The sequence below is a fragment of the Chiloscyllium plagiosum genome, chromosome 12 (genome assembly GCF_004010195.1).
Source record: "Chiloscyllium plagiosum isolate BGI_BamShark_2017 chromosome 12, ASM401019v2, whole genome shotgun sequence".
Classification (NCBI taxonomy): Eukaryota; Metazoa; Chordata; class Chondrichthyes; order Orectolobiformes; family Hemiscylliidae; genus Chiloscyllium; species Chiloscyllium plagiosum.
The window spans coordinates 50,450,525-50,470,505 of NC_057721.1; the positions used below are offsets into that span (position 1 = coordinate 50,450,525).

The window sequence follows — 19,981 nt, forward strand, 5'->3', positions numbered from 1 at the left end:
TGGTCAGGCAGCATCTGAGCAGCAGGAAAATCTATGTATCAAACATAAGCCTGTCATCAGAAATGAGGCTTGTGGGCCAAGGGGTTGAGAGATAATTGGGGGTGGGGGGTGGAGCTTCGGGGAAGTACTTCAACAGTCTATTTCCACCTGCATCACATTGCTAAACTCCACCTGTATTACCTCATCTGCTGCAGAAATTCTGATTCATACCTTTAAAATTCAACCATTCCAATGCACTCCTGGTTGGTCTTGGAGGCCACCCAAAATTCTAATACTTGTGCATAAGCTTGCAACAAGTACATTCCCCAATCTTTCCTGTGCTCTTTGATCTGCATTTGTTCCCAATCAAGCAAATTCAAATTTTAAAATTCTCATCTTTGTTTTCAAATCTATTCAGAGCACCATCCATTTTCCACCTCTACTACCCTTCAAGTTATCTATATTTGCATTCCGATCTCTAGTGTATCGTCAGTTTTAATTGCTCCATCTTTGATGGCTGTAGGCTGTAAACTCTGGGATAACTTCCCTAACACCTCTCTGCCTCCCTACCTCACTTTCCTCCTTTAAAACATCTCTTAAAAGTTAACCTTTTGTCTAAGCTTTTGGTCATTTGTCCTAATACATTGTATCTCCTTATGTGGCTTGGTGTTGCACTTTGTTATACAAAGCACATTGAGATATTAAAAGATGTGAAACAAGTTGTTGCCATTTCAGTAACAGTAACCATAATATTTCTGGATTAGTACAAAATCCAACACAGCTGCTGAGACTAGACTGAATGAATCTTGCACACCTGAAAGTGAAACTCTATTTTGGACCAAAACCATCATTTCCAAGTTTGACTTGTTTTTCAAACTAATTATAGTTCACTCATACCTTTTAGGGAAGGAACCCTGTTGTCCTTGCCCATTTGGGTTTATATGTAACTCCAGCCCCATGAAAAGGCGTGTACATGTGGCTTGACACAACTGCCTCTGAAATACCCTACCGGGCAGCTTACTTAGATCAGAACCAGTAGTCAGCTGAGAAAACAAACTTCATCCTCTGACCATTTAGCATGTGTAATACATGCTTGTCTTACCAGCAACGTTGTCAAAAAGTGTGGTGCTGGAAAAGCACAGCGGGTCAGGCAGCATCCGAGGAGCAGGAGAGTCGACATTTGGAGCATAAGCCCTTTGTCAGGATGCTGTGCTTTTCCAGCACCATACTTTTTAACTCTGATCTTCAGAGTCTGCAGTCCTCACTTTTTAACCAGAAACATTCACCTCCAATAAGTTTTATATAACAACCACTAATTACGTTACAACAGGTGTATTTTTATTAAGATATCTGGTTTGGCCACATGTTTTGAAGCGGTGTGCCCGTGAGGTCATGTGACTTACCTGTTTGGCGAGTGGGGAGGGTGAGGACTTTTATTGTGAAAACAAGCAAGCAGTCAGCCTTGTCCCGGAACACAACGAACCGGTTCCACCGGGATGAAGGAAACACAATAGGAGGGCAGAGAAACTGCCAGCCAAGTTTATTACCGGAACTCTGCCCTAAAATCGCCAGGCCTTGTACCTGTGATGACTTTGGAAAAGTGAAGCAATCGGCAACGAATTAAAGAAGGGACTGAAAACAACAATGAAGAAACTCGGCGCCTATATCGTTTTCTCCCTCACTCAAACAGGTAGGAACAGCGATGGGGAGGCTATCTGAGAATGAGCCTCCCTGGATGATGTGGAAACGATTCACATCCTTTGTCAATAAATATGTTGTATGATTGTGTTCTCTCTGCCAACAAATATGTTGTGCAAACCTCGTAACTTCAGTGTTTCAAAGCTCAGAAATAATCTTTGCCTGCTGGGGACGGACAACAGGTGAGTGGGGATTGATCCAATGTTAAACCTCGAGACTATTCAAAGGTTACCATCGGCCCTCAGTGAGCGAGACTGTCCCAGTTTTATATACACCCAGGAGGATTCTAACATCGTGTGAGTGGAGGATAAAGTTGACCCTGATCGTATTCATTAGATGGATTCCGAGAATTTATTTGTTTGTGTGGCGTTTACTGGATATGCTACAATCTGGAGCCAAAAACTAAAGGATGTTATAAATCTCAAACACTCTGTTTGAAGAGTACTTAATGAATTTCTTGCCTTTTAAAAAAAAATTAAATGCGAGCAAAGTTTCACAAAATAATTTCCTTTTGTTGGTTCTGGGAGTCTCTTGAACTGGTCCAATATGGCAGGTGTTGTTGGAGCAGAGTGGACTCGCCTTCTTCATTGCTCCTCCTATACTTAGTACGTATTATAGAGACGGTTACCACCAGAGGTGCACTGTCGTGTTGGCTTGTTTATCCATTTAAGCAATCACTTATGCAAGAGAAGTTCGAATGCAATTCCTCCTAAAACAGTTTCCAATACTTAATCGCATGCCCCAAAGCATTCATTTCATGCACTTTTTGCTAAAGTACAGGCAGGTAAAAGTGGCCACTTTTAATTATAGGCTCCCGTGTCTTCTCTCCCTCCCCTGCCCCACTGTTTTACACTGAACACTTACAATCAGGAGTTTTAATGTTTTGGGACTGCATTTTTACATTTAGGCTTAAACTGAAGACAATTGTGTGCCTATTCTGAAGTCTGCCTGAGGATAATAGGCTTGATTGTTTTACTGGAAAGAAAGAACAAGTTATTTGTGCTTGTGTGTTGGCAGTGGAACTTGAAAATCTCAAGGCCTAGGAAAGTGTTGAGGATGTTAGGTTGTAAAACGTTATAGCTTCACTATCCATTCAGTTCCAAGATGAAATAGCTGGCCTGTAAAAGATAGCTAATTCAGCATTTCTATCTCAATACAAAGCCAGTGTGATTTACATTTGTTCCCTCGCAACAATACCTCCTATGCTCACATCCAAATCATTTATATAAATGACAAAAAGTAATGGACCCAGCACCAATCCTTGTGGCACACTGCTGGCCACAGGCCTCCAGTCTGAAAAGCAACTCTCTACCACCACCTTTGGTAGTATTGCAAGTGATCTAACCAGTCTACCATGAGAAACCTTGTCGAACGCCTTACTGAAGTCCATGTAGATCACTGCTCTACCATCATCAATCCTGTTTGTTACTTGTTCAAAAAACTCAGTCAAGTTAGTGAGACGTGATTTCCCACACGCAAAGCCATGTTGACTATCCCTAATCAGTTCTTGCCTTTCCAAATAAATGTAAATCCTGTCCCTCAGGATTCCCTCCATCAACTTGAACACCACCGATGTCAGGCTCACCGGTCAATAGTTCCCTGGCTTTTCCTTACCACCTTTCTTAAATAGTGGCACCACTTTAGCCAACCTCCAGTCTCCTGGTACATCACCTGTGACTTTTGATGATCCAAAATTCTCAGCAAGGGGCCCAGCAACCAATTCCTTAGCTTCCTAAAATTGGACACTAAAATTGAAGGTGTAGTGGACAGCGAAGAAGGTTACCTCAGAGTACAGCAGGATTTGACCAGGTAGGCTTAGGAGTGGCAGATGGAGTTTAATTTAGATAAACATGAGGTGCTGCATTTGGAAGGGCAAATCCAGGTAGGACTTGTACACTTAATAGTAAGGTCCTGGGGATAGTTGCTGAACAAAGAGATGTTGGAGTGCAGGTTCATAGTTCTTTCAAAGTGAAGTCTCAAGTAGACAAGATAGTGGAGAAGGTGTTTGGTATGCTTTCCTTCATTGGTCAGAATATTGAATATAGGAGTTGGGAGGCCATGTTGTGGCTGTACAAGATGTTGGTTCAGCCAGTTTTGGTCTCCCTGCTTTGGAAGAATGTTGTGAAACTTGAAAGGGTTCAGAAAAGATTTACAAGGATATTGCCAGGGTTGGAGGGTTTGAGCAATAGGGAGAGGCTGAATAGAATGGGGCTGTTTTCCCTGGAACATCAGAGACTGAGGGATGATCTTGTAGAGGTTTATAAAATCATGAGGGGCATGGATAGGATAAATAGGCAACCTTCTTTTCCCAAGGGTGGGGAGCCCAGAACTAGAGGGTATAGGTTTAAGGTGAGAGGGGAAAGATATATAAAAGGGACCTAAAGGGGCAACTTTTTCATGCAGGGGGTGGTGCGTGTATGGAATCAGCTGCCAGAGGAAGTGGTGGAGCTTGGTACATTTACAGCATTTCAAAGGCATCTGGATGGGAACAATTTAGAGGGATATGGGCCAAGTGATGGCAAATGGGACTAGATTAATTTAGGCTATCTGAACAAGTTGGACTGAAAGGTCTGTTTCTGTGCTGTACATCTCTATGACTCTGCAGCCCCTCTGAAGATCAGGTCACAGGCTTTTCGGAAATATCACTGCATAACAGACAGCAGCTTTACATAGCCAGCAGAACTATAGACCACTAGGCTTCACAGTCTACCACAAGTGGTGTCAGAGGGACACAAGCTAGTGGAAGAGATGCATTCTGTATTATGGATTATGAGAGATTCAGCCTTGTGGGACGGATTGTTTGGCTTGTGTTGGATAGCAAACACCAGAAACAAAACCAAGCACCTGAACGTGGTCCTTCAAAGTTACTGTTCAGTCCAATGTATTGCAAACTCATTGGGAGCCAGGATTGGTTGCTACAAGAGGTACCATTGGTTAATATCAAACTCTACTTTTGTATAATTTAAAATCTAAGTTGCCTGCAAAAAGTGTTTAGCCAATAGAGTTCAGTCACTATACAGTAAAATTGAAATCTTATCATCCTTTCCATCTATTAATTGCAAGCTCTTCTAATTTTTAAAAGAATCTTTTAGTGAAGACCATAAAACTAGTTTGAGAAGTTTTTCTGGATTTTGTTACCTGCTTTGATAAGCAAATGTAAGTTTAGTAAAACTAGGATCAGATTTTCCCCTGCTTTTTGGGTAGATGCAGTGTTCTTGTTTAGTATTGCTGCCTTCTGAAGGGATTTTCTCCAATGTGAATTATTGGGTTTGGCCTTCTATCTTTTCTTGTCAAATATTATATGTTGCATGAGGAGAAAGTGAGGTCTGCAGATGCTGGAGATCAGAGCTGAAAATGTGTTGCTAGAACAGCGCAGCCGGTCAGGCAGCATCCAGGGAACAGGAGAATTGACGTTTTGGGCATAAGCCCTGAAGAAGGGCTTATGCCCGAAATGTCGATTCTCCTGTTCCCTGGATGCTGCCTGACCTGCTGCGCTGTTCCAGCAACACATTTTCAGCCCATTATATGTTGCATATTGATCTACAAGTGAACAAATTATTTAGTGAACAAACCATTCCCAAATGAAATGCTTTTACAGAGTAAATTGACTTTCCTCTCTCTTTCGTTTGGCATTTTATTAATCTCACCCTGAATAAATAGCAATGATGATATTCCCCTAAATTTTCTATTGGGTCTGTAACCTGTCATTGCCTGGTTTCAAAGGGACACATCTCTCGTGATCACGATTGTACTGAAAAGCAATAGACAACACATTGCAATTACATTTCAGTTTAGTCCTGGAAACACAAAGCATTGTCTGATATCCGCAGCAGTTCCTTGCTTTGCATTGTGCCTGCTGATCAAGGCTGTCAGTTCATTTTGAAATTGGTGCTTTTGTATCTTCCTACCTGTACAATTGTATTACAGTGCTCCAGCATTGTAGTGTAAGTGTGATAACCTATTTAGGTAAAAGTATATATGCACTTTTGCTCCAAATAATATTGGAAGTGGTTAAGGCAGCATCTATGGAAATGATGAATTTAAATAATTTCACCTGTTGATATACATTGTGCTTTAGCAGTAAAGGGCCATATTAAGAGTTTCAGTTATTGATGTCATGGTTCTAAGTGAAACCTGGCTCATGAATGCTTTTTTTTGCCTTGCTGTTCCTTCCTGATTCTATCTGCCCCACCCAAACTACCATAGTTGCAAAATGACCAAATCACTTAGTCTTTTTTTAGATTAGATTCCCTAAGACTAGATTACCTACAGAATGGAAACAGGCCCTTCGGCCCAACAAGTCCACACTGACCCTCCGAAGAGCAACCCACCCAGACCCATTCCCCTACATTTACCCCTGACTAATGCACCTAACACTATGGGCAATTTAGCATGGCCAATTCACCTAACCGGCACATCTTTGGATTATGGGAGGAAACCGGAGCACCTGGAGGAAACCCACGCAGACATGGGGAGAATGTGCAAACACCACACAGACAGTCGCCCGAGGCTTGAATCGACCCTGGGACCCTGGTGCTGTGAGGCAGCAGTGCTAACCACTGAGCCACCATGCCCAAACCCCTTCCTCTTCTGGCATCTTTTCCTTCAGGCACCTCACTTTTTATTCCCCTAATCCTTTATACTTCATCTTTAAAATCACTTTTCTCCCCTGCCTTTCAAGTTCCACTTCATATTTCTCCCCACTTTCTTCCTCAACCACTAAACTGGGCAACTCTTTTGATGAACTCATTTTGCCTTAATTTCATGCCTTCCAGTCCACCCTGATGTTCTCTGTCCATGTAAACAGTTTGACCCAAATTTATAGATGATCCTTTGACTTTGCCTTTCACATGATTGATTGATTGTTTTTCACTTGAAATCCTGGATATTTACAACCACTAATTATTCCTGTGTTTCTTCATTGCCTGACCACTTTCTAATTCTGCTTTCTTCTTTGTCCACTCTGAGGACAAATTGCTCTCTTGAGGCAATTTAATAATATTATGTTTTTACTAAACTGTGCAAGTAATCTCTCACCTGCTCATCTGATGTTGTCTGAGATTATAATCCTTGCTTGTTCCATTCTGGTGGTTCCTCATTTTCACTCTGCTCGTGTCTAAACAGTGTAAACTGAAGGTATGTGAATGTACAATAACGGTTTACCAGATGAATACGCTCTCGCCAGACCTGAATAATAAGACAATAAGGCATTCTTTCCTCCAGCAAAACCATTTACCAGTTTAGGATCATGCTGAAGAATAAAAATAATCCCACCTTTTAGAAGCCATAAACCAGTCAGCATTTCCTCCAATAAGCGCAGATTAGATTCTCTATAGTGTGGAAACAGGCCCTTTGGCCCAACCAGTCCACACCGACCCTCCGAAGAGTAACCCACCCAGACCCGTTTTCCTCTGACTAATGCACCTAGCACTATGAGCAATTCACCTGACCTGCATATCTTTGGACTGTGGGAGGAAACCCACACAGACACGTGGAGAATGTGCAAACTCCACGCAGATAGTGGCCTGAGGCTGGAATCGAACCTGGGACCCTGGTGCTGTGAGGCAGCAGTGCTAACCATTGAGTCACAGTGCTTGGCCTTTTGGCTTTGAATATGTGTAGAGCACATTGCTCAAGGATTTTCTATAACTTTGATTTGTCACCATCCACTCAAGTGCATTTGCCATTCCCTCTTCCCTTTACATTTTCCTGATTTTCCTGCTCCTCGGATGCTACCTGAACTGCTGTGCTTTTACAGCACCACTCTAATCTAGACTCTTACCTTTACAATCAATGAAATGATGTTTGAGTAAAGGAGCAGGAATATCTTAGATTAGATTAGATTACTTACAGTGTGGAAACAGGTCCTTCGGCCCAAAAAGTCCACACCGACCCGTAACCCACCCATTCCCGTACATTTACCCCTTTACCTAACACTACAGGCAATTTAGCATGGCCAATTCACCTGACCTGCACATCTTTGGATTGTGGGAGGAAACCGGAGCACCCGGAGAAAACCCACGCAGACACGGGGAGAATGTGCAAACTCCACACAGTCAGTCGCCTGAGTCGGGAATTGAACCCGGGTCTCTGGCGCTGTGAGGCATTAGTGCTAACCACTGTGCCACCGTGCCGCCCACAATCTTGTCGCAATGACCTTGATGAGACCACACCTGCAGTATCGTGTGTAGTTTTAGTCCCATTTATCTGAGGAGGGATGTTCTGATTATGGAGGAAATACAATAACGGTTTACCAGATGAATGGCAGGACTGACATATAAAGAGACTAAATCAATTAAGGCTATATTCACTGAAGTTTAGAAGAGCAGGTGGGGACAGCATAGAAATGTATGACATTCTAATAGGACTAACAGGGTAAACTCAGGAAGAATGTTGCAATGACTATGGATCACAGTTTAAGAAAAAACTGTGATCCATAGATCCAACTGTGTTCCTCCTCCCTCTACAAGGATCTCAGTGAGTCCCTCTCTCACTGCACCCCCCAGGTCATTATCTTAGCCTGCTGTGTTTTTCCAGCACCACATTTTTCAACTCACAGTTTAAACTCACAGGATAGACCATTTAGCACTGAAATGTGAAATTTCTCTATCCAGAGGTGGTGATCTTCCCCCATCCCTGTCACAAGAGCCCAGGACCTAACCATAGTGTTTTGCTCTCAAAACTATTATGCATCCATCTCTTCATTTTTAACAGCTGGCTTACAAACTCACGTCTTGAATTAACTTGATTGAGTGACATGCTATTTAAAGCAGTGCTGAGGAGTTCCTTGGGTGTTCTAGCTAATATTTATACCACAACTGATGCCAACTAACTATCTGGTAATTAGCTTATTACTGATTCATTGTGCAATCTAGCTATGCATCAATTGGCTCTTGTCATTACTTGCATTCCAACAGTGACTACACTTTCAAAAAATATTTTGTTCAATGTACTATATTTAAGATGTTGTGATGTCAGATGGATTCCTCTTTCTTCTGTCTCTGATCCTGATAATAAAACTGTGGAATGTACATATGGCATGACAGCATTGCAAGCAATCTGCTACATTATGTATCCTAGGAAATATCAAGTGTTAACATATTGGTGGATAGTATACTATTGCCATTCTCCACCATTCAAAATATTAAAAATGGCAGCATAAAAGGACAATGAAGTGCTGAAATTTACAAAAATCAACAAAATATAATATTCTTTCTTGAGACCTATTCAAGTATGGTGTCTATAATTCTCTTTTTTTCCTGTATCTTTGATCATTTCAGTGATTTTGCAAGTGAGTATGGAGTTAGTTCTTACTTTGTGTTCCATTTAAACATTATTCTTTCACAGTAACATTGCACATTCCTGTGCAAGTGTCACATAGTTTTACTTTGATATCATATCTAAATATTGTACTTGGCTGTGGTGAATGGGAGATTTTGGATTATAGTACAATTGACACATGATAGAATGGGTTATCTTAGTGGACCAGTTTATTTTTTTCCTATCATATTAATATTCTTATCTTCCTATCTTAAACAATTTGTGATTTGGACAATGTATCATCATGTTCATTTGTTGTGTGATGAGGCCCACTTATAAAATTGTGGTGTATCAGGCTGGTAGAATGCTATTGTTCATTCTAAAGTCAACATGGGGCTTGCTGCAGATGATAAGATCTCTGCTGTTTTAAAATATTTGCACACCAAACATCAGCAAGCAAGCTTTCATCCAGAACCTCAACCTGTGATACAAACCTTCTCCAAAGTTGCTAATACTAAATATCAGTTTAAGACACTGATAATTCTCCAAACTCTTATCAAAATTTCAGATTACTTTGTTAAATCATTTATTCCTCCTTTTTTTATTTAAAGCAACAGCTAAGAAATACCTCAGTTTTGAAACAGTCACCCTTGATTTTTGAACCCCTTTGTGGCTTCAGCCCCCCCAGGTTTGCCAAGACCTCTGTGCGTCTCACAGTTTTTATTTACATCACCTTTGGCCTGCCCTGTCTTTCTCACATTCTTATATAGTGGAAATATAATAAAAGATATTCCTTAAAACCTATCTCTTTGTCAAGCTTCTGGTCATTCCCCAAAGTGCATGGCTTGGTGTCATATTTTGTTTGCTGGATACTTCTGAGAAGTACATTGAAGTTTTACAATGTTAAGGAGGCTAAATCAAGTTGTCTGTTCTGTAGATGAAAAGATGAGTTGAGCTAACAAACAAAGAGAGAAATGTTTGGAGTTAGATTTGTGTCTGACCTCATTTCTGTTGTTTCACCATACTGTGGGATAAACTATTGCAATGCCCTCTCACACACTGCTGCTTTTGTTTAATCAGGCAACTAAACAATTCAGGCTGCTTCCTGAAGTATCATAAAATAGACCTTTTAAAATCTTGGCAATAGAAGTCAAGAACTGATTTTGGTTTGAAGGCATTTTTAACGTCCTTTTTTGGGGAAACATATTAATTGTAATCTTCCGTTCACATTATGTTTTTTGTGTCATTCTACTAGAAATTAAACAACCAGAAATTACACATACTCTATGGATGAAACCATGATATATGCAATTTTAGATAGTCTGGGTTGGGACTTAATTAACACCTAATTAGAATTTTAAAAAAAACACACCTTCCATTACATCTTTATTTTTAAATGGCAGAGTTGTTGGAGTTAGTATTTTGTATTTAGTTTTGCAATGCTTTTCATTAGATTATGATTTCCTTTTATGCTTTAGAAATTGCCATTTGTTTTAAGTATGAGACAGATTCAATTATGGCTTCAACATTGTATCAATTTTTTTGACACTTTCTTGCTTGGTGGTGTTTTTCTAAGCTGTTACAAGCCAAATCTTTCAGTGGCAGGTTTGCCTATGATAATAATAGAAGAATTCTCATTTTGAGGAATTGAGAATTTCTGGAATAGGAACTTTGAAACCCTCGAGAGGAAATAAATGGCAGTGTTACAAACAATAAACTGACAGCTGTGGCAACAGACATTTTGAAAAAGGCTGCAAGTTTTTTTTAAGAGGACAGAGAGTTTTAGAATGAAAGCCTAATGTATTGCAGTGGATGTTACTACCCTTCGTATAGCACACATTCTGTTTAAAAAGCTGGAAAGCAGTTTCTTTCCTATTTTAGGGGGAAAGTAGAGGGTCTGAGCTGTCTTCTATATTCAGCAAATAAAATGTACTAGTTCCCATATAACAAGAATTAATAATAGTAAATTCAAACTAATTATTTTACATTTACTTCACGGTATCATTGAGTTATTGCACACAGAAGGAGGTCATTTGATTCATTTTCTCTGCATGGCTTTCTGAATGGATACTGACTACCACTCCTCTGCCTTCTCCCCATAAACCTGCATGTTCGTTCGTTCTTCCGATAATAAGCCAATTCTCTTTTGAAATTTGAATTTTTTTTGTTTAACCTATTTTTCTAATCGGCCTGTTCAGGGATACTACTACACACCTCCAGAGCAGGTGGAACTTGAACTCAGGCCTCTTGGTGAAGGAGTAGGGGCACTATTACTGTCATAAGAGGGCCTTGCCCAATTCCTTTTCCAAATGCCTTAGTCAAATTTGCCTGCACTTGTTTTCATGCAGTGCTTTCCAGATTCTAACCACCAATTGCATGAAAATATTTCTCCTAGTATCTGGTTGGATATTTCTGGCAATTAGCTTAAATCTGTGTCCCATGTTCTCAATTGTTGCAACAATGGGAATTTATTTTTTCTTATCTGTTGTGTTCAGGAAAGCATTAAACCTCTGCAGACTCAATGGCTCAAATGGGACACTTAGCAATAATGCACTGGAAGATTCAGTGGTAATGGCAATGCAGTACTGGTACAGGCCAAAAGCCTTAATATGAAAGGAAAATAAAACTTGTTGAAACGATGAGGAGGGAGATACTTCTGGCAGTTATAACAGACAAGGATTAGACTAGATTCCTTACAGTGTGGAAACAGCCTCTTCGGCTCAACAAGTCCACACCGTCCATCCCAGACCCATTTCCCTCTAACTAATGCACCTAATACTATGGGCAATTTAGCATGGCCAATTCACCTGGCCTGCACATCTTTGGATGGTGGAAGGAAACCAGAGCACCCGGAGGAAACCCACGCAGACACAGGGAGAATCGAACCTGGGACCCTGTCGCAGCAGTGCTAACCACTGAGCTGCCGTGCTGCCCCAAAGGTTAGGCTATAGACAACAGCTGTTTTAGAATTGACTCAATAACATGTTCAACTTAAACCAATTCACAATCGGGTTTTCAAAGTTACATGTGACACAGAAGGAGAAGCTGGTGATACTGGTTAGGCAGCAGAAATAGTAGGAGTTACAAGATGCCCAGTAATGAATACTTTGGTTACCAATTTATGCAATTGTGTCATTGGATAGTGGATGCATATCAAAGTATGTGGAGTGGATTGGTTAAAATGTTACCTATATTCTTTAAATAATGAGCAAAGTAAGGCTATTGAATTTTAGAGTTCTACCTGTTTCAGGATGTCATACTGAAATAACTTCGGGAAAAAAAGACATGATTTCTTGCGGTGGAGCAGGTATTGTTGGTATAGGGGAAAGAAATTTTGAGGGAAAAAGAGTTTGCCCATTCCTTTTCTCCTAGGATAAAAATCTTAGGATGCAGGAATAAGAGGTGATGTGTACATGATACTTTACAGAACAAATCAACAATAAAATAACATATGCTATACAAAAAAAGATAAAGACAAGAGACTTTACATTGTAGCAATGGATTTTATTGCATAAGTGGAGAAAGAAACCCATCTTGCACTTAGACACAACAACTAGATTTAGCCTGTCAGCAACAATATTTAGTACAGAGAATATAGCAAACAGGATAATGGAGGAATGGTTACGAGCTGGATAGTGAACACCAGCTAAATCTCTAACTGGCTATAGAAGAAGTTTTACTACTCATGAATTTAGGAAGATGTGTGAAAATATGAACATTGTGGTAATGCAAAAAACAGTTGAAAAGCTTTTGTTATAAAGCAAATAAAAGAACCATGAAAACAGATGCGATGTTTCCTAAACTCCTGGTGAACAATGACCACGATGTAAATTGACATCTGCTTTGGCACTAGAAATGTGAAGAGCTCTGTGCAAATTGTTGTACGCTGCAGTCCATATCAATTGGTTTTTGGGAGAAATCCAAAACTTCCTTTGGTAATGAGCGATCATCCCCTGGCCTGGAAAGTGACCACAATTTAGCTTCACTTTTTTACTGAGCACTTCAATCACCTGTGTATGGATAAAAGGACACCACTGAGATCAAGGTTAACAGAAATAAATTTCAATCTGTGAGACATTGTGTATTTCAAAAGAGTAGTGCAGAATGTCTAGGTATGATAGTGGTGAAAAACAATTTTACAGCGTGGCAACCAAACTGTATTCCTCTAGGTTAATTGACATTAATTAGAACAGGAGAAAGTGAGGTCTGCAGATGCTGGAGATCAGAGCTGGAAATGTGTTGCTGGAAAATTTAAAGCTATGCCCCCTTGTAATAGCTGACTCCATACGTGGAAAAAGATTCTCACTGTCGACCCTGTCTAAACCCCTAATCATCTTGTAATTACACACTTGCAGAATATGAACAAGTCATAGAAAGTGATGAGGCACCATAATCTTCACATGTTCATGTTGGACAATTTGGGGATCAGAATATGGCAGATAGAGGGCTGACTGAACATGGACAATTGTTACAGAGGACAACAACTGAAACTAGGCACCAAAGTAACATACATGCCAGTGAATGGAGGACTTCCACTAATATTGAGAGAGCAGAGAAAACAAATACCAAATACAAACATTGGCTAAATATGAAAGGAAAGGGACAGAAGGTAAATTCCATGGGTTCGTAAACTGAAGTAAAGATGTGGAAGCTCAGAAAATGCCATTGAAATTCTGAAAATGAATCCGAAAGTGAATGTGGCCCAAGGAAAAGATCACAAACTTGTAAAAGGAATTCTGATCACAGAAGTGGGGTATGTTGCAGCCATCCAGAATGGGCTAGGATGGAAGGGTGAGTATAAATCATGGTATGATGATAATATGGACTTCAGAACAGGCTGAAAATACAACTAGAAGCGGTGTTGTGATTGAGAAGTTGCAGTGGCTATAAACAAACTAGAAGGCAAGTTGATTGAGGATGCCGTTCAGAAAGATCTCGAAAGAATTGGAAATGCCGCCCTTATTCAGATGTAATATGAAAGCAAGTGTTACTGGTGTATTATAAAGTGAGATATAGAATGTTGAAGGATTGTTTGTGTGTCTTTAACTAAAGTTTCCTGAAGAGAGGATATTAATGTAGCAATTAGTTAATCAGATGATTGGGTTAAATGTTTTAATTGAGCATAGGAGGTTGAGGGGTGGCCTTTTTCTAGAGGTTTATAAAGTCATGAGGGGCAAAGAGAAGATGAATAGTAAGGGTTTTTTCCTTAGATTCGGGTGGTCAAGATGAGGGAGCATATTTTTAAACTGAGGGGAGAAAGATTTAAAAGGGACCAGAGAGGCAACTTACCCTCTCTCTGATTCATGTGTGGAATGAGTTGCCAGAGGAAGTGGTGGATGCAAGTACAGTTACAATGTTTAAAAGATATTTCAATACGTTCATAGATAGGAAACATTTGAAGGGATATAGGTCAAACACAGGCAAATGGGACTAGTTTAATTTAGGAACATGGTTGGCATGGATTCATTAGAGTCAGAGTCATTGAGACAGATCCATCTATATCATCAATATGTATCAGGAAGAGCAATGATCACAATACTGTCCCCTGAGGAACTGCTACAAACCTTAAATCCAGAAACATCCAATGTTTCCAGTGCTTTTGGTTTCCTGTCACCCAATTTCATATCAATGTTATTGCTTTCCCTTTTTATTTCATGAATTATATTGAAAATTGCAAATTTAACTTGAATTTATAACTAATATGATTGGTTTCACTTTAAGGATAATTCCAAAGATGTATACATTACATGGATTAGCCATGCTAAATTGCCCATATTGTAGGTTAGGTGGATTAGCCTTGGGAAATGCAGGATTACAGGGATAGGTTTGGGGCTGGTGTGGGTGGGATGCTCTTCAGAGGATTGGTGTGGACTTCATTGGCCTGCTTCCACACTGTTGGGGTTCTGTGATCGGGCGCAAGTTGCATATTTAATATGCATTTAATATGCATTGGAGGTATTCAAAACCATCTTGAGGGAAAGGAAATAAACTAAAATCACACAATCTGTTACAGCTGCCATCAGTTCTAGCAAAACAGTTGATGTCTTTGAGAGGTATTATGTTATGCATTGTGCCACAGAAACCATGAAACTCCCAGGAAAGGATGTTGTGGTATCTGACTTTAAGTATTAAATACAAGAATCATTGAGATTGGCTGGGTGAAAATGTTATCTGTAAGTCTAATTTTGATGCCTATTTGGTTGCACACATTTGAAAATGAATTTGTGCATGTTTTTTGTCTAGTCTATGATTTCCACCTTTCATAATTAAATTGCATAATTAAAATTCAGTGTCTAGGCTCCAGTAAAATGAATAGTCAAGGGACACTGTTAGAATACTGATTGTGCCTTTAGACCAAGATCACGTTTTTAGAAAAGAGAAGGATTTGCGGAGAAGGGCAATTCCAGTATAATTTCTCATTTGGTTTATGTATTGATTAGATTAGATTCCCTACAGTGTGGAAACAGGCTCTTCAGCCCAATAAGTCCACATCAACCCTCCGAAGAGTAACTCTCCTACTAATGTACCTAACAATATGGGCAATTTAGCATGGCCAATTCACCTGGCTTGCGGGAGGAAACCCACGCAGACACAGGAAGAACATGCAAACTCCACACAGACAGTCGCCTGAAGCTGGGATCGAACTGGGGACCCTGGTGCTGTGAGGCAGCAGTGCTAACCACTGAGCCACTGTAACTAACTTTCAACTAACTTCAAAGTTAATTTTGTTTTTAATCTAGTAAAATATGTCAGATAGTGTTGTCAGAAGAAAACAATAACACGCAATGGAATAAATTACGATTGTTTAATCAAATTGAATTTTAATTGGATATTATGCCCATCTGAACAACAAGGGACTTTTGCATTAAGCTGTTGTTTCTCTATTGCAATGGTTTACATGTTAGGTTGGGTTATTGAATGTACAACTTTGACTCCAGATGTAAAATTGCTAGTTGTTGAGCCAAGCTGCATTGTTATTGTACATCCATCATATCCCAAAAGTTCCTCAAACAGATGGATTGCGACAAATTGCAGTGATTGTCTCATAGGTAATCATTTTTATCCAACATCATTTTACTTTCTGATTCTGGATTTTCAAATCAATTTCTTTTTAATATGGTGGCCAGAATTCTGATAAGTTGATCCTTTTGAAAGGAAGTCTGGATTTCCAAGCTGTTTTTCTTCTCTGTCAACCCACAAATGAGAGTTGGGGATGCAGGCTACAAAAAGCTTTATATTTCTGGATTAGACTTCAGTTGAAAAACTGTCATTTAATCCTGAATTTTGCAGGCAAGATGATCCACATTTACCCAATCTATCACCATGGCTGCAATATGTCCAATCTACTAGATGTACTGCAGTAACTCACTCACCAAACTTGCAGCACAAGTATAAAAGTAGGGACTTCATGTGGACACTGTCAATTCCAATCACACCATCTTGGATTTGACACACATTACTGTAACCTTACTGTTCATCGGTCAAAATCCTGGAATTCTTCGCATTTCAGCATCATGGAGAACATCAGTAGAAGGACCACAGCAGTTCTACCTTGCAGGTAATGCCTGCAAGGCATCTAGAGATGGGAAATAAAATTGCAGATTTAGCAGCATAACCCATACCCTAAGAGCACTTTATAAATGTATTTTCAGTTGTGTACGAATTGTTGAAACAAACTTGAGTTAAATATTTATTTATAATTATTTGAAAGTGGTGCAGTGGCTTAGTTTAAGTACTTGCCTTGTAAACATGTTGTTTCTGGGTTCAAATCCCAATCGTGCCTATGGCTCTAGTAAATGATCAGCCTAATATTTAGAACCCCTTGTGTGGCACAGAGGTAGTGTCCCATTTCCTGGGACCAGGAGGCCCAGGTTAAAGTCCCACCTGCTCCAGATGTGTGTAACAACAATATCTCTGAACAAGTTGATTAGAACAATTGGTTAAATTAAAAAAAACTATCTGAAAACATTTCAAGTTTTAGATGGTGCTAAAGGAATTGTACTATTCAATTGCTATTTTTATCTGGTGTATATAAAGCACTTTTTTTAAATACAGGAGAACAGCCCCAAAATGTCCCAGCAAGCATTGACTATAAGAAAAACAAAATAATATTGCTGATAACTAAAGGCTTGATCAAGATGAGATGTTTTAAATGGATAGAGATTTCAGTAAAGAAAGAGAGTGAGTAAGAGACTTCTTGGGGTGATTTTCATACCACAAGACTTTGGCTGATGGCATGGCCACTGATGCAGAAGAATGGGAGTGGGGTGATATGAATCTAGATTTGGAGGGTTGAAGATTTACTGGATAGTTGTGTGGCTGGAGTAGGTTCTAGAGGTTGCCTCTGAAGGGATTTAACCATGAGGCTGAGAAGTTCTTAAAAAAAGAAGGAAGATGGACCAGGAGGCAATCCAAATTGGTGGCACAGTGGTTTAGTGGTTAGCACGGCTATCTCACAGTGCCAGGGATCCGGGTTCAATTCTACCCTCGGGCGACTGTGTGTGGAGTTTGCACATTCTCCCTGTGTCTGTGTGGGTTTCCTCTGGATGCTCCCACAGCCCAAAGATGTGTAGGTTAGGTGGATTGGCCATTGGAAATACAGGTTATACAGATAGGGCTTAGGGGTAGGTCTGGGTGGGATGCTGTTCGGAGGGTCAATGTAAAATTGATAGTCTGAATGGCCTGCTTCCACACTGTAGAGATTCTATGATTCTGAGTTGAACACAATGGTGTAAGGTGAATGGGAGGACTGGTTTAGGCCAGCAGAGTTTCGATGTACAAGTTTACATAAAATGGAGAACAGGAAGCCAGCCAGAAAAGTATTTGAATAGTTATGTGGAGGTAGTGAATGCCTGGCTGAGGGTTTCGTTAGTAGATTAATTAAAATGTTCTCCAGGCATTTATGGGCAATATTTTTATATAAAGTCCACTCTTCAAACTGCCATTTTAATGCAGAATGTACATGACAACCACACAAATTCATGTTCTCTTCATGGACTTTAACACCTCTCTCAAAATTTCTTTTGTGTTTGTTATGGATAGAAATATTCTGAGCTTCCTGATGTATGAATGAGTCATGCATTTTGAAGTTTATCAAGCTACTCAGTTAAAGAATAAAAATGAAACATTTTGCTGCCTTTCTAAAAAAACTTCAGAAAATTAAGCTTACAGTGTAAATTTAGAGCTGACATTTGCACATGAGGTTACCTAGGGAGAGCGAAGTTGCAGCTACATGAATCCACAATGTTGCAATATTAAGGTGTGGTACCTGTCTCCAAATCAAAATTCTGTTCTCTTCTGGCCTTGCTGTAACAAATCATTCTGCTCCAAAGTTGTTTCCATTTTTATGGCATTCTCTTTATTTAACACTTGAGTGTGGTTCCTGCTTTCAGATGCCTACTAGTAAGTAACAAAATAAATGTTAGTTAGATTCTGCTCATCCGCAGTCCGTCCACAAATACTTTTCGATGTGGTTAATAAAACCTAGAACTGCAAGTATTGAAGTACCTTCAGTTTTGCCCTGTCTTCCCATTTCAGGGTGTTGTAACTAATTGTAAAGGCCCTACTGTCACCCAGATTTGATTCTGAGATCTGGGTGTGTGAGCCTATCCAACTAGGTGGAGGGGCAGCTAGTGTTGAAGAAGCGTGGAGGTTGCAGAGAGACTTGGACTGGCTAGGAGAGTGGGCAAAGAAGTGTCAGATGGAATGCAGTGTGGTTAAGCAAGAAGTGATGCACCTTCTGGTGGGAAGAATAGAGGCATGGATTATTTTCTAAACTGGGAAAGGTTTATGAAATCTGAAGCACAGAGGGACTTAGGAGTTCCACTTCAGGATTCTCTTAAGGTTAACATGCAAATTCATTTTGCAGTTAGGAAGGTAAGTGTAATGTTAGCATTCGTTTCAAGATGACTAGAATACAAGAGCAGAAATGTACTGCCAAGGCTGTATAAGGCTCTAATCAGATTGCATTTGGAATATTGTGAGCAGTTTTGTATCCTGCATCCAAAGAAGGATGTGTTGGCATCGGAGGATGTCCAAAAGAGGTTTACAAGAATGGTCCCAGGATGAAGAGTTTGTAGTACAAGAAGCAATTAAGGTTTCTGGGTTTGTATTCAATGGAGTTTAGAAAGGTGGAAGGGGAATTTAATTGAAACTTAAAATACTGAGAGGCCTGTGTCGATTGGACATGGTGAAAATGTTTCCACTAGTAGAAGGGATTTTGATCTGAGGGCACATCTTCAGACTGAAGGGGTGACTCTTTAAAACTAAGTTTTAAAGTCATTGAGTGTATTTAAATCAAAGGTTCTTCATGAGGGAGGAGATCTAGGATTATGGGGTGAGAACAGTTAAGAAACATGTCAACCATGATTAAATGGTTGAGCAGACTTGATGGACCAAATGACCTAATTCTGGTCTTATCTTGTGGTTTTCTGGTCTAATCCTACTGGAATCAATGAGTTAAAACTTGATTTAGTAGGACCTCTAGAACAAAGTCTGTCACGACCTTCATGATCTGTACTCGATTTGCATTTTGTCCTTTATATATAAAGCTCTGAACTCTGCAGATTTTTAAATGTAGATCAGAGTATTTCTGTGGTTTTCTAATTAATCCACTGGTTACATTACAGTTAGCATACCAATTGATGGTAAGTTTGTGAGCAATTTATTGGTCTGTAAAGTCTTTTGAAACTGTCAAAGGTTGTCACACTGTGTGCTGTCTCTTAGCAGCAATCCTGAAATATAAAACTGCACCAAGCATTTATTGTGGATAATTGTTAACTAGCTCAAGATGGAGTAAAACTGTATTACAGCAAGGGTGGCCCAAAGCCAAACTATGTTGGTTGTGCAAAAACAAATTGTTGCATTCCGATCACACTTAAGTTTCATGTGAAACTCAATAGTTTTTGTTAACCCTTTAAGGGCAATGAACTAATAATACTTCTTGGTTTCATGAAACTGTTGTGTTCTCTTTTTTAAAACCCATCTATACTGTTTACCCAATGCATCATAATTATCTGACAAACTTTTTGCTGTTCCCTAATCT

The 19,981-nt window shown here is 39.7% G+C and overlaps 1 protein-coding gene across 1 annotated transcript in view; it reads left to right on the forward strand.

Annotated features, from left to right (window-relative positions):
• Positions 1-1,412: 1,412 nt before the first annotated feature.
• The window catches only part of LOC122555242 (immunoglobulin-like domain-containing receptor 1), a 45,970-nt gene continuing 27,401 nt past the window's right edge, over positions 1,413-19,981 (forward strand). Inside the window, exon 1 of the mRNA XM_043701026.1 lies at positions 1,413-1,669. Coding sequence (XP_043556961.1) covers positions 1,624-1,669 — 46 coding nt within the window. The 5' untranslated portion in view covers positions 1,413-1,623. The remainder of the gene's footprint in view (positions 1,670-19,981) is intronic.